The sequence below is a fragment of the Narcine bancroftii genome, chromosome 4 (genome assembly GCF_036971445.1).
Source record: "Narcine bancroftii isolate sNarBan1 chromosome 4, sNarBan1.hap1, whole genome shotgun sequence".
Classification (NCBI taxonomy): Eukaryota; Metazoa; Chordata; class Chondrichthyes; order Torpediniformes; family Narcinidae; genus Narcine; species Narcine bancroftii.
This window is the reverse complement of record NC_091472.1, coordinates 171,985,110-171,998,049: the sequence shown is the minus strand read 5'-3', so window position 1 is coordinate 171,998,049 and position 12,940 is coordinate 171,985,110. Positions and strand designations below refer to the sequence as shown.

General features: G+C 48.4%; 1 protein-coding gene across 3 annotated transcripts in view; it reads right to left on the bottom strand.

Annotated features, from left to right (window-relative positions):
- The window catches only part of LOC138761223 (solute carrier family 2, facilitated glucose transporter member 11-like), a 58,602-nt gene extending 48,345 nt beyond the window's left edge, over nt 1-10,257 (bottom strand). For 2 of the 3 annotated variants that reach the window (XM_069933004.1, XM_069933006.1), the window contains exons 1-4: nt 10,139-10,257; nt 8,319-8,417; nt 7,629-7,789; nt 576-700 (exon numbers count right to left, since the gene is read on the bottom strand). In XM_069933004.1, coding sequence (XP_069789105.1) covers nt 576-700; nt 7,629-7,789; nt 8,319-8,417; nt 10,139-10,207 — 454 coding nt within the window. In that variant the 5' untranslated portion in view covers nt 10,208-10,257. The remainder of the gene's footprint in view (nt 1-575; nt 701-7,628; nt 7,790-8,318; nt 8,418-10,138) is intronic. The other variant, XM_069933005.1, reaches the window with a different exon arrangement.
- Nucleotides 10,258-12,940: the final 2,683 nt, after the last annotated feature.

Below are 12,940 nucleotides of genomic sequence, written 5' to 3'. Positions count from 1 at the left end.
CATTTGCCAACAGCTACACTAACCGAAATGTAGAAAGGAAGAACTCATCAAATTTGCTTGCAAATACAAAAAAATTAATAAAGAAAATGTTGCCAACTCCAGCCAACCAAGAGACCAGCTTTGTGAAGAATCGATGAAAATGATTGAACAACCCATGTGCCCTACCTCCAGTTCTACAAGGTACTAGTATGAGGATGAGCATGAGCATGAGGATTAAACTACGGGGACTTGTCACACAAGGCAGAGTGCATTCAATATACATTTTCATTTGAATTTGACAAGAGAATGCAAAAACCTCAGGATATGTTCTAATGTATTTTGTGATCCTACTGAGTCAACACCCTCCAGTGGATGAATGCACAGCAGAAAGCAATGGCCCAATGCACAGAGCTTTAAATTGGTGAGTATCACTTTTGCATAATATTTGCACACATTTAAAGAATATTTGAACTTGGGAGATTACTTTGGGCAGGGAGTATGACAAGAGTGGTGATGTTCCCACTGGACAGCATCTATGTGGTGACTTCTATGGAGTGCCATTCTCCAAGGCCAATACTTTGGAAAAAAATAGATACCTGAGTTTATTCCAGCAAAGAACCTTCCAATTATGATAATCTCAAATGATTTGGCTGTTCTGCTCAAACCCATTAGCAAAGCACCAATGAGTACAAAAACATTGTTCAGTAGCAGCGAATTCCTCCTGTGTGAAAAGAAAATAATTGACAATATAGCAAGTTTCTATGCTACCCAGTTTACATTTATAGTCACGTGCACCAAGGAACAGTGAAGTCATCATACTGTGAGTTGAGTTAATGAGATATCAGCTCAGTCAAGTTACTTTGCCAGTGTGGGATTCATACAATAGTCTGATAGCCACGGGAAAGAAACTGTCCTTGATTTTGGTGGTGCATCATTTCACAATCTTGAATCTTCTTCCCAACAGGAGGAGGGAGAAGAAAGTGTGACCGAGGTGGGATGGATCATTTGCACGTTGCCTGCTTTTCCAAGGCACAAGGTAGAGATAGAGGGAAGAGGGGTTTGTGTGAGGTTCTGAGCTACACTCACAACACTCTGCTCACAATTCTGCAGTTTCCTGAAGACATGAGCAGAGCAGCTTCCATGCCAGACACTGATGTGTGCTGACAGGGTACTCTTGATGAATACATCATCATGATCACAAAATCCAATCAGATCTGGATTTAAAGCAATATAAAGATCAGAACCATGTTCTTTGTGGATTGATGTTGGGAGTAAGTATACTTGTAGTACACCAACCCATCTGTTCCTCCCCCTGTTTCTCCCTCTGTTCCTACCCTCTGTTTCATTCCCTGTTTCTATTGCTGTTTCTCCCCTGTTCCTGCCCCTCTCTTTCAACCAATTTCTCTCCATTTCTCCCCTTCTCTTCCTCTCCTCTATATCTACATGTTTCTCCATGTTTCTCCCCATCTGTTTCATCCTATTTCTGCCCGTTCCTACCCATTTCCACCCCTCTGTTCCATCCCATTTCATCCTCTGTGTCTCCACCTCTGCTCCATCCCCTGATTCTAACTCACTATTTCAACCCTTGCACTTTTTACATTAAACAGACAAAACCAATTTCAAGTCTAATTGACAACAGGAATTAATTGTAAATGAAACAAGCTTATGTGCTCAATGTCAGAAATGAAAGCTTGGTGAGCAACATTCTGACAAATATTCCAACCTTTCAGAACCTGCACAATTAGAAAAGGCTGTTTTATTGGCAAATTTATTTATCCCAGTCAGACAACTCAAGAAATAGATTAGCTTCTGACCTTAGAAATTAAAACCTCAGATTTCATCTGCATGGAATTTCAAATTTTTGATGGTTAGAAGAACGAGGCAGGTTAGAGGTGGGGATAGTGGCAGAGGATGGATAGATGGAGGTGTGGTGATATGTAATTACACACTAGGTCATCAGGGGTCATCCCAGTGACCTTGTAATATAAAGCAGTCCAGAGCTACAGTCTAACCTTCCAGGTTCGTCTTGCAGAGAGACAAGACCTCTTAGTGTACATATTAGTTTATTAAAGCTGTCTTATACTCGCACTGCTGGTGTGGTTATTGTCAGTACAATTTAATAAACTAATAGGATGGAAGCTGCTTCTGCTACAACGCACTTTCCCGACCACCTGGAGACTCTTCCTGAGGAATGGAATCCAGGGACGACCAGCACATATGTGCATCCGAGGACAGAGACGGTGAGGGACCGCTGTACTGGAATCATGGTGGAATGCGGGGAAGACCACAGAAGTACAATAGGGCAGGTAAGAAACGGCCAAGAGCCCTGCCTGCCTGTGGGTTTGCTGGTACAGGGGCCGCCAACCCTAAACCCCGGTCCAATCAGAAAGGGGCCACTACAAGCACAGGTGGAAGGATCTCCACAAGTCGTGCTCCCAATCGCCACATATGTGCAGAATTCCCGACCACTCCAGAGTCAGGGAAAGCAGACACCGCCACCGTCACTTCCCCAGCAGCAGTTTCCCCAGTACCACAGAGTCCTGACGCTACTGCTGGGAATTCCCCCCAAGCCCGCTGCAAACGTCCCAAAGCCAGAGACTCAGCCAACAGCCCCAAGCACCTAGGTTACTCCTCCAGCAGACACAAGCCCCACAGAGGCTCTACCAGCAGTACCCCAGAGTCCACCTTTGCTACAACTAAGGGACCAGAGACTGCAGCTTAGCCATGTGCTGCGACCAGACAGGCTGGAGCTCGACCCCAGAAATCACAGAGCCGGCACACACTTCGGCTGCTGGCAGAGATGCTTTCTGAATTGCATGGAGGGTGCTAAGGCGTCTGATAAAGAGCTATTAATGCTGCTGTTAGCGCAGCTGGGAGACCACCCTTACTCCCTTATACAGCATGCCAGGTCCTACCAAGAACCAATAAGCATTTTACAAAGGCATTACAGTAAGGGGCATAGTGAACTCCACTCCCAGTACAGGCTCATGACCAGGTCACAAGAAGTAGGGGAGTCTGCCAGAGACTTTATACTCTCTCTGAAAGACCTGGCGAAAGGCTTCAACTTTAAAGCAGTATCAGCTCAGGAGTATGCGGGTGTGATAGTACAGGTCTATATACACTATAGTATATAGTGTATATAGTTACAGTATCTAGACTGTGCTTACACCGATTGGCTGAAAGCTAAGCCACGCCTACTGTCTGGGCCTTAAAGGGTTGTGTCCCTAGCCAGGTCGGATCATTCCGGACTGGTCGGCCACCTGTGAAGAGCTCCTGTCTTTTGCTAATAAAAGCCTTGGTTTGGATCAACAAGTCTTTGATTCTTTCGACGAGCTCTACAGCGGGACAGAATTGTTGCGGGCACATGGTCCACTGAGACGAGACATCGATTGCTGGAGAAAGGAATGGTGGGGCTAGATGAGGCAGAGACTATTGCAGAAGCTTTAGAAAGCACCAGGAAAGAATTGGAGGAGTACTCACAGGACCCTGGGGCTCAGACAAACTTCACACTGCTGGATTCTCTAGCCCCACGAGAAGAAAAGTATGCTGCCTCGCAGGAATTCACAGCAGGAGCAGCCCACATTGAGGGTCCCAAGTGCTTTTTCTGTGGACAAAGAAAGCACCCCAGAGGCCTCTGCCCTGCCAGAGAAAATATCTGTTCCAACTGTGGAAAACATGGGCATTAGCAAAAATCTGTAGAGGCCCATTCTCATGCTAATGAGAGGCAGGAAACCTCTTCTTTCTCCACAGACAAACAGAAGAAGAAGAATGCCATGTGCAGCCAGCCATCTTGGACAAATGCTACAGAGCAGAGGACACAGTCTTCAGGAGATGAATATGACGCCGAGTACTGTACTGACAATAACCACAACAGCAGTGCGAGTATAAGACAGCTTTAATAAACTAATCTGTACACTAAGAGGTCTTGTCTCTCTGCAAGACCAACCTGGAAGGCTAGACTGTAGCTCTGGACTGCTTTATATACAAGGTCACCGGGATGGCCCCTGGTGACCTAGTGGTGTAATTACATATCACCACAAGTGCTATCGGATGGAAGAAGACGCCAGAATTGTTTCCCTACGGATGAATCAGGCGAGTCCACACAATTTATCTGATGCTACTATGTGCATCAAAATTAATGATGTGAGGATAAATTGCTTAATAGATGGTGGAAGCACTGAAAGTTTTATTGACCAGGGATTAGTCAACTGCCTTGCCCTCCCCACACACCAGATCCTGTTAGCAGCCTGCAGCCTTGCGGCTGAGGTAAAACAGTTTTGCGGGGTTACTCTAGAAATCCAAGGCACAAAATATGAAGGGTTCAAATGACTAGTACTCCCTCACCTCTGTGCCCCGGTACTATTGGGGTTAGATTTTCAGTGCCAGTTAGAAAGCATTACAATTGTGCACAACGGGCCTCACCCCCCACTACGCCTTACGAAGAAACAACACTGCAGCCTGTCTGTCCTGAACATAGAACCCCCTTCACTGTTCACACACCTGACCCCAGAATACACACCAATAGCCACAAAGAGCAGGAGGTACAGCCCGAGGGACAGAGGTCACAGGCTACAGGAGGGCACCATAGAGCAGAGCACCAGCCCCTGAAGAGCCCAGGTGGTTGTAGTAAAGTCAGGAGAAAAACTGTGCATGGTAGTGGATTACAGCCAGACTATCAACAAATTTACACAACTAGATGCCTACCCCCCGCCGCATAGCAGACATGGTCAACAACATTGCGCAATACAAGGTGTTCTCCACCATAGACCTGAAGGCAGCATACCACCAACTGCCCATTAGAAACAGCGATTGTATTTACACGGCACTTGAGGCAGACGGCAGGCTGTATCAATTTTTGCGACTCCCCTTCGGTGTCACCAATGGAATGTCCTCGTTTCAGAGAGAAATGGACTGAATAGTAGAGGAGTTCTAACTGAAAGCGGTGTTCTCCGACTTAGACAACGTGACAATCTGTGGCCAAACACAGGAGGATCATGACATGAATTTAAAATGCTTCTTCCAGGCAGCTGAGAAAAGGAACCCAACATACAACAGGGACAAATGCGTCTTCAGTGCCAGGAAGTTGCCAATCCTCGGCTACATAGTGCAGAACGGGGAAATCAGCCCAGACCCAGCCCGTATGCATCCTCTCCTAGACCTCCCAGTGCCACACATGCTGAAAGCACGAAAAAGGTGTTTGGGACTGTTCGCTTACTACACCCAATGGGTCCCCAACTACGCTGACAGGGCCCACCCACTTATAAAGCCTCAGTTTTTCCACTGTGCCCAGCAGCCACCAGAGCATTCAGGGACATTAGGGACCATATCGCTAAAGCTACCATGCGGTCCATGGAAACAAATGCATCTGATGTGGCTCTGGCAGCCACCCTAAACCAAGACGGACGACCAGTGGCTTTTTTCTCGCGAACCCTACAGTGGTCAGAGGTAAGACACTCAGCAGTAGAGAAGGAGATCCTAGCCATTGTGGAAGTAGTAAGGCACTGGCGACATTATCTGGCATGCAAACACTTCACCCTCGTCATGGACCAACGGCCTGCGGCTTTTATGTTCGATAACCAGAACAGGAGGAGAATTAAGAATGACAAAATCCTGCGCTGGTGGATAGAATTGTCTACATTTAACTATGACATTCTATACCACCCCGGGAGACTCAACGAGCCCCTGGACGTACTGTCCAGAGGCACTTGCGCCATCCTTAACCACACGTCCCAGTTGCAGAGCTTGCACGATGAGCTGGGCCACCTGGGGGGGGGGGGCGGGGGGGGGTCGCTAGACTGTTTCACTTCATTAAAAACCAAAACCTCCCATTTTTGGTAGAGGAAGTGAGGTCAGTGAACAAGAGCTGCCCCATCTGTGTGGAATGCAAACCGCAATTTTACTGGCCAGACAAAGCCACCCTGATAAAAGCTTTTGAGCACATCAGCCTCAATTTTAAGGGCCTGCTCCTGTCCAATAATAGAAATGTCTATTTCCTAAACATAATAGATGAATATTCCCGTTTCCTCTTCTCAATCCCGTGTTCTGATGTATCAGCAACCATGGTTATAAAATGCCTCCAACGCATCTTCACATATTTGGGTACCCGAACTACATACACACAGACAGGGGTGCTGCATTCACGAGCTCAGAAGTACAGCAGTACCTGCACGAGAGAGGGATTGCTACCAACCGCACTACAAGTTACAATCCCAGGGGGAATGGACAAGTCAAAAGGGAAAATTCCACTATCTGGAAAACGGTCCTCTTGACTTTAAAAGCAAAAGACCTGACTGTTACTAGATGGCAAGAAGTGTTGCCAGAAGCCCTACACTCTATTCATTCTTTGTTGTGTACTGCCACTAACATGACCCCACATGAACGTATCTTTTCTTTCACAAGGAAAGCCACGACGGGCACAGTGCTGCCTAAATGGATGATGACACCGGGACCTGTTCTCCTCTGGAAGCACTGCAGAACCCACAAAGCGGACCCGCTGGTGGATCAAGTGGAGTTGAGGCACGCGAACCCTCAGTACGCCTTCGTCACATTCCCAGATGGAAGAGAAGACTCGGTGGCCACCAGGAATCTCGCGCCGGCCGGATGGGCGAACAACGCGGAGGAAACACAGATGTCTACGGATCAACAAGGAGCGCAGCAGCAGTCACTAGAACAGTCGTCCATCGAGTCACCCCAGAGGACTATACCACCCACCCCAGAAATCAGGACCCTGGGTACGCCCGCCCCACAAAATATCACCACCCTAGACTTGATGGCAGGACCTAATCACATACAAGAGGATCCCCAGCCCACACAGCCACATGGCCATCTAGTACTTCCCACTCCCACACCTCCACCAAGAAAGGCCGAAAGGCAGACCGCGCTCCCCACCCCTATACCACTACCGAGAAGGTCCAGAAGGCAACGGAAGCCACGAAAAATTTTGGACATGAACTTACAAACAAGGGAAGGAAAACGGTGGGGGAATAACAATTTTTTTTTAAGGGGGGGGTGAATGTGGTGATATGTAATTACACCACTAGGTCACCAGGGGTCATCCCGGTGACCTTGCATATAAAGCAGTCCAGAGCTACAGTCCAGCCTTCCAGGTTCGTCTTGCAGAGACACAAGACTTCTTAGTGTACATATTAGTTTATTAAAACTGTCTTATACTTGCACTGCTGGTGTGGCTATTATCAGTACAGAAGGGAGTGAGTGAATGGGAGTGGAAACAGAGAATAGATGGAGGAAGAGCATGGAGAAGGATGGACATGTGCAGGCAGGAAGGGCTTGGGGGTTCGGTTGAATTTAGATAGGACTAATAATAGAGAGCTATGACAAGAGAGGCATGGGTGGTGAAGTGAAAAGAGAAGAGGAAATTTAGCAGCATGAAAATTTCAGAGAGATGGAGAGAGCTATGAAGGGTAAAAAAACAGACAGACAAGGGGGTCATGGAGGAAGGAGGATGGAGAATTGAGTAACGCTGAATGGAGGACGGTGGAGTGCAAATAATAATGGGGTGGATAAATGCAGGAGAAAAATGTATCTTTATGTATTTGGGTCTTGAACTCACAAATAACCTCAACAATGTACTCTTTAAAAAGAAGAAATGAAAACTGGCTTATCTTCCTCTCAGAGTTCATATGGCACACCTTCCAAATGTTATGGCCATGGGTCCAGCAATAAGAGCCCCAACCAGTCCTCCAATGGAAAAGGCAGCCACAATGATGGTCCAGAGGAGTGTGATGGTCCAGCTCTCCAGCTGGCTGCTGAAACGTTCAGACCAGGTCTCATTGATGAACTGTTGGACAAACTGTCATTTTAAGGTTAAAAAGTAGGGATTTAGTTTTAATTTTTGGTTTTACAGATTTGGTGGCAATCAACCTTTACCAATTCACCAGAACTCTAATAGAATCACACCACAGGAACAAGCCCTTCTGTCCACATGCCTGCACTGAACATGATGCCCACTTTAAACCAAAATTTTGCTTCTTCCACATACTATATATCCCCCCATTCCTTGCATATTCATAGGTCTATCTATTCTAGAAGACTCTATTCTAGACATGACAATCATATCTACTTCCACCACCACTACCACTCCTGATGCTAAGTTCCAGGTGAGGCATCTCCCACTCTGTAAGTAACTTGCCCAGAATATCTCCTTTAAACCACCCCCTCCCCACCACCATTTTAAACATATGTATGTACCCTCGCAGATGACACTTTTGCTCTCAGAAAAAATTCTGACTGCCCTTTCAAAGGCCCTCATACATTTATAAACTTCTATCAGGTCACCCTTCATCCCTTGATGGTCCAGAGAAAACAAATGTTGGACTCACAAATGTTGGTGCGTTAATGATTGTCAGGTTAAAGCCATACTGGAAGGTGCCACCAACACAGGCAGCAAAGATGGTCAGGAGGAGGCACCTAATCTGCAGCTAAAGGAGCAAGGAGAAAATAGAAAGGATTACTTTCCATCGGTGTCATAGTTAGCAGATGTTGAGGGCTAGTGCTGTGCCCAAAAGTGCTGAACTCAGCAAATCACTCACAGGGGTGTATCCAGGTTCTAACATTAGGGGCAGTGAGCACATTAATAAAGCACGACACATACCAGATGGTGAGTCAGTGGGTGAATGGAGGGCCTCACTAACTTTTTGCCGTTGTTGGATTGGAGCGGGGGTGGCGTCAGACTGGAGCGGAGAGGAAGGTGGCAGTTGGCATCAGACCAGAGCGGGGGGAGGCACCACTTTTGGAAAATGTGCTCACTTCCCCTGCATCCCCTAGGTATGCCACTGGTCACTCAGCATCCACAGGAAGTAAAATTAGTCCATGTTTTGGGCTGAGTCCTTTCTCAGGAATGCTGAAAAATCAGCCAGATGCCTGTATCAAAAGATGGGGGGGTGGGGTACAGGAAGGGGGGTGGGTGAGAGAGGGGTGGGGTAGGAGCACAGGCTAACAGATAGGAGGTAACAGGTGGATACAGATGGAAGGGCAGAAGAGAAAGAGGGAGAAGATGGAGGGCTAAAAAAGATGATAGGAGAAGGAAGAGGTGGGGAGCTGGAGGAAGGGACACAGAGTGATGAGGGAAAAAAAGGGACTGGAGGTTGGATTAACAGAAGTTGGAGAAGAGGATATTGATACCATCTGGTTGGAGCCTGACAAGATGGAATAGGAGTTGTTGCACTTTCAATTTGTGGGAGGTCTTGATTTGCAGTACACAAGCCTGTGGACAGACATGCCAGTGTGGCAATGGTGCGTGGAATTAAAATGGTTGGCTACTGGGAGGTCCTGACTGCTGCAGCAAAGTGAATGAAGCTACTCAAAGAAACAATCTCGGAGTCTGCATCCAGTCTCAAGGTGGAGGAGGCCACATAAGGAGCACCGGATGCAGTGAATGGTCCCTAAAGACTCACAAGTGAGTGGAGTGGTATAGTCGAGATGGTTGATGTCTTGACAGCAGTTAGAAATAAAAAGAAACAGCCAGGCAGAAGCCCAGAACAAAACGTCCAGGAGGAGGAAGAAGGCAGGAGAAGGGGTCTTTAGTATGGAATGGAGAATCCTGGTGGAAGAAGTAGGCACTGAGATAGAGACGAGAGAAAAGTCCTGAGTCGTGGCTTGCACAGAAATCTTTGAAGTGTGTGAAAGGGGAATGAAGGCGAGGCCTCTACTGAAGACACCACATTGTCAGAGAAGGGAAGGCCAAAGGGGATAGTGAAGACACAGAGAGAGAAAGGATCAATGGGGGAGAGGGGAGAATGAGGGAGAGAGGTGGAGGGATGATTTCGGGAAGGTTAAGGTAGTCATGGGGGGGCTGGAGAGTGTTGAGGGGGTGGTGGGTGAGGGTGGGGCAAGGGGGAGAGCAGGGTGGAAGTGGGGTCAATCGAGGGGGAGAGCAGGGCAAGGGAACAAGGGGAGGGGGTGGGCGCAGGGGGAGGGTTGTGCAGGGCGAAAGGCAAGAGGGGTGGGGGCAGCAGGGACCCAGGGCGGAAGTTGGGCCGGGACCAGGTACGCGGGCGGGGGTAGACCCGGCGGGGACCCGGGCGGGGACGGGGGTCGGGGTGCCGGGCGGGGGGCCGGGTGGGATGAAGCAGGGGCCGGGGTGGGGGCCCGCGGTAGGAGCAGTGGGTCGAGGGCCGAGTTTGCGATCCCCAGTAGATACCAGATAGGCAAAGAACCGGGAAATGGACTCCTGGCTCTGGGAGAAGCGTCGAAATCTGCAGCAGCTCATGGCGACTGAGGTGTCGAGCGATGACAACGAGGGGGCTACGGCTCCCACCGGTTTCTGCAAAGGAAGTGAGAGGTTGTTACCGAAGAAATGGGCGAGAGAAACGGAGAGAGCACCAGTCAATACAGCGCAGAGACCTGAGGGGTGAATAAGAACCACCCCACGATGCTAAGATCTGGCTCAGTGCCCAAACCTGCCTGGGAAAGTGAACTCATTACGCAGCATCCACGTGAAATAAAAAGCAGCTCATCATTTCGGCACTGGGCGCTCCTTAGTTCTGGAGAACGGGAAACCTCGGTGGGGGAGGAACACAGGTCGAGGTAATAGGGAGGTACCGGTGGGAGGAGCAGATGACTCAGGGGAAATGGATGGGGTGCTGGAGGAGGAAAGAGAGGGGTGGGGGGGGGGATTGGAGATGTTGATGGTCTGATTGGAGACAGCCTAGAAGGAAGGTGGGGTGTTGTCCCATCGGTTTGCCCATGGACAGACGTGTCGGTGTGGTATTGAGCTGAGGAGTCCAAGTGGTTGGTCACAAGGAGGTCCATGCTGTTGCAGCGGACAGAGGGACACTGCTCAACGGAACCATCTCGCAGTCTCTGTCCAGTTTTCCTGGTGCAGAGGACCACACCTGCCATCCTCTAGTCCTCTGGAATTTCTCCTGTCCTCAGCAATGAGTTAAAAATTGTCTGTCCAGTCCCCAACAGTTTTCTTCCGACCTTTCCACAATGTACTAGAAAGCAAAGTGGTCTGGGCGGGGAGATTAATACACCTTATACAATCTAAGGTGAACATCTCTTCACTACTACTGCAAACTCTCTTCAGTTAGTTGCCTCCCCTCCCACATCTGATTCACTGTAAAATATAAACACAAAATATTCATTAGGATTTTCCCCATCTGCACATAATCCTCTCCATCATGGACCCCTACATTGCGGGTCCCCACCCAGTCCTGTCCTTCCCCTCCATCGCGGGGCCCCGCCCCGGTGCCGACCGTCACTTCCATCGCGGGGCCCCGCCCCGCTGCCGACCGTCCCCTCCATCGCGGGGCCCCGCCCCGGTGCCGACCGGCCCCTCCATCGCGGGGCCCCGCCCCGGTGCCGACCGTCCCCTCCATCGCGGGGCCCCGCCCCGGTGCCGACTGTCCCCTCCAATTCTGCTTTCTACACATATTCCAACCGCCCTCTTCTCATTCTTGAGAACTGCTTTTCCCCGTGACATTTGATTCCTTTGAAAGTATCAAACTTCCACTCATTTGTCATTAAAGAAGTAAAACCGGAAAGTCTGCAGACACCACACATTGCTGGAGCTTCACCATCACTTTGTTTTCACTTGTTCATGAATTTGCTTACCTAGTCCTCTTCCAGGGTTTTAAATCCAAGGTTGGTTTCATAATGTTATGCTGTATTCACTTCAACTGGTCTCTGGCTCTTTTCACCATTTGAAAGGTATTTTAACTTAATCCAGAGATACAGCAGGTCACCAGCCCTTCTTGGCACAGCCCAAACACATCCATGTGACCAATTAACCTGTTCCTCTCAGTTTAATTGACCCATTCACCCAGGTCCCCTTCAGGATCAAACTCTCAGACTATGTCATCTGGGTTGAGGTTTGGCCCAAGATCTTTATCATCCTGGAGTTGAGGCTGGGAATTGGCCTTGGCAATTCGCTGAGGTAGGCTCCGAGACAAAACCATAAGACGCCTCCAATTTGGATAGCATCATACCACTAGTCTCTTCCATATTGTTTCTGCTTTCGCTATCAAGTGGGTACAAATTATTTCATGCTGACCCATCTTTTACATCCCTCACGGCTATTTGTTTCATAATTACAGTTTCAATATGCCACTGTGTAAGCCCGCGCACACAGGGTATAATAAACATCCCATGCAAGTTAATACTCCTGTCACCACTATTAGGGAAGTCAGTCTGGAGACTATTACTCCCTTCCATTTCCCAAAGTAGGATTCCAGCCATCCAGTTAGTGAGGTGTCTACTCCCGAATTTTTGGCTAACTCCTCAGCCAGGGTGGAGAGGCCCTGCATTGATGGCTCCATCTTTGTGGAGAAGTAGTTGGTTGGTCAAAAGGAGTCACCGTGCCTTTGTGTCAAGACTGCAGTGCCTTAAAGGAGTCTTCCTGCATGGTAGTTGAAGCTGCTTCTTCTCTGGTCACTGACTCCAACCTTCCACCAAGCCTTATCCATCTGCCTTGCTGGCTCAACTCATGAATCAGACATCTCTGTGAGAAGAGCTCGAGGTCTGTAGCCCGACGAGATGACCTCTTCTCCATCTTTACACTGCAACCTGTGTTCTTTTTTGAACTGTAAACAAAGTTGTATCTTGCGTTGTCCCTTTGAGAGTATTCCTGGCTGTCTTCGTTCTGTGTTCTGTAGTATTTTGCACAAACTGGCTGTATTATCTATGTTTTCAATAACTTCTCAAAACATTTCTTCTGGTCTTCCTGCCAATTTGCCTGGCTGGTCGAGCGGTATCTTATTTTTTTCTGCAGAATTCTCTTAGGTCAACAGGTGTCCTTCCAGACTTCTATCCTCACTGAGGCTTCAGCTTAATTTTAAACTCTGCAATTTTCTACAGACTTTCTTTAAATCTTAACTTCTTTGTTACAGTGGCCAGATGATTTATCATGGCTCTGGATTCGAGCACTAACAGGATCCAAAAATACTTTGGGTACTGCTGGCGCAGTGAGGACCACTGCTGGGGGTCTAGATACGGGTGGATG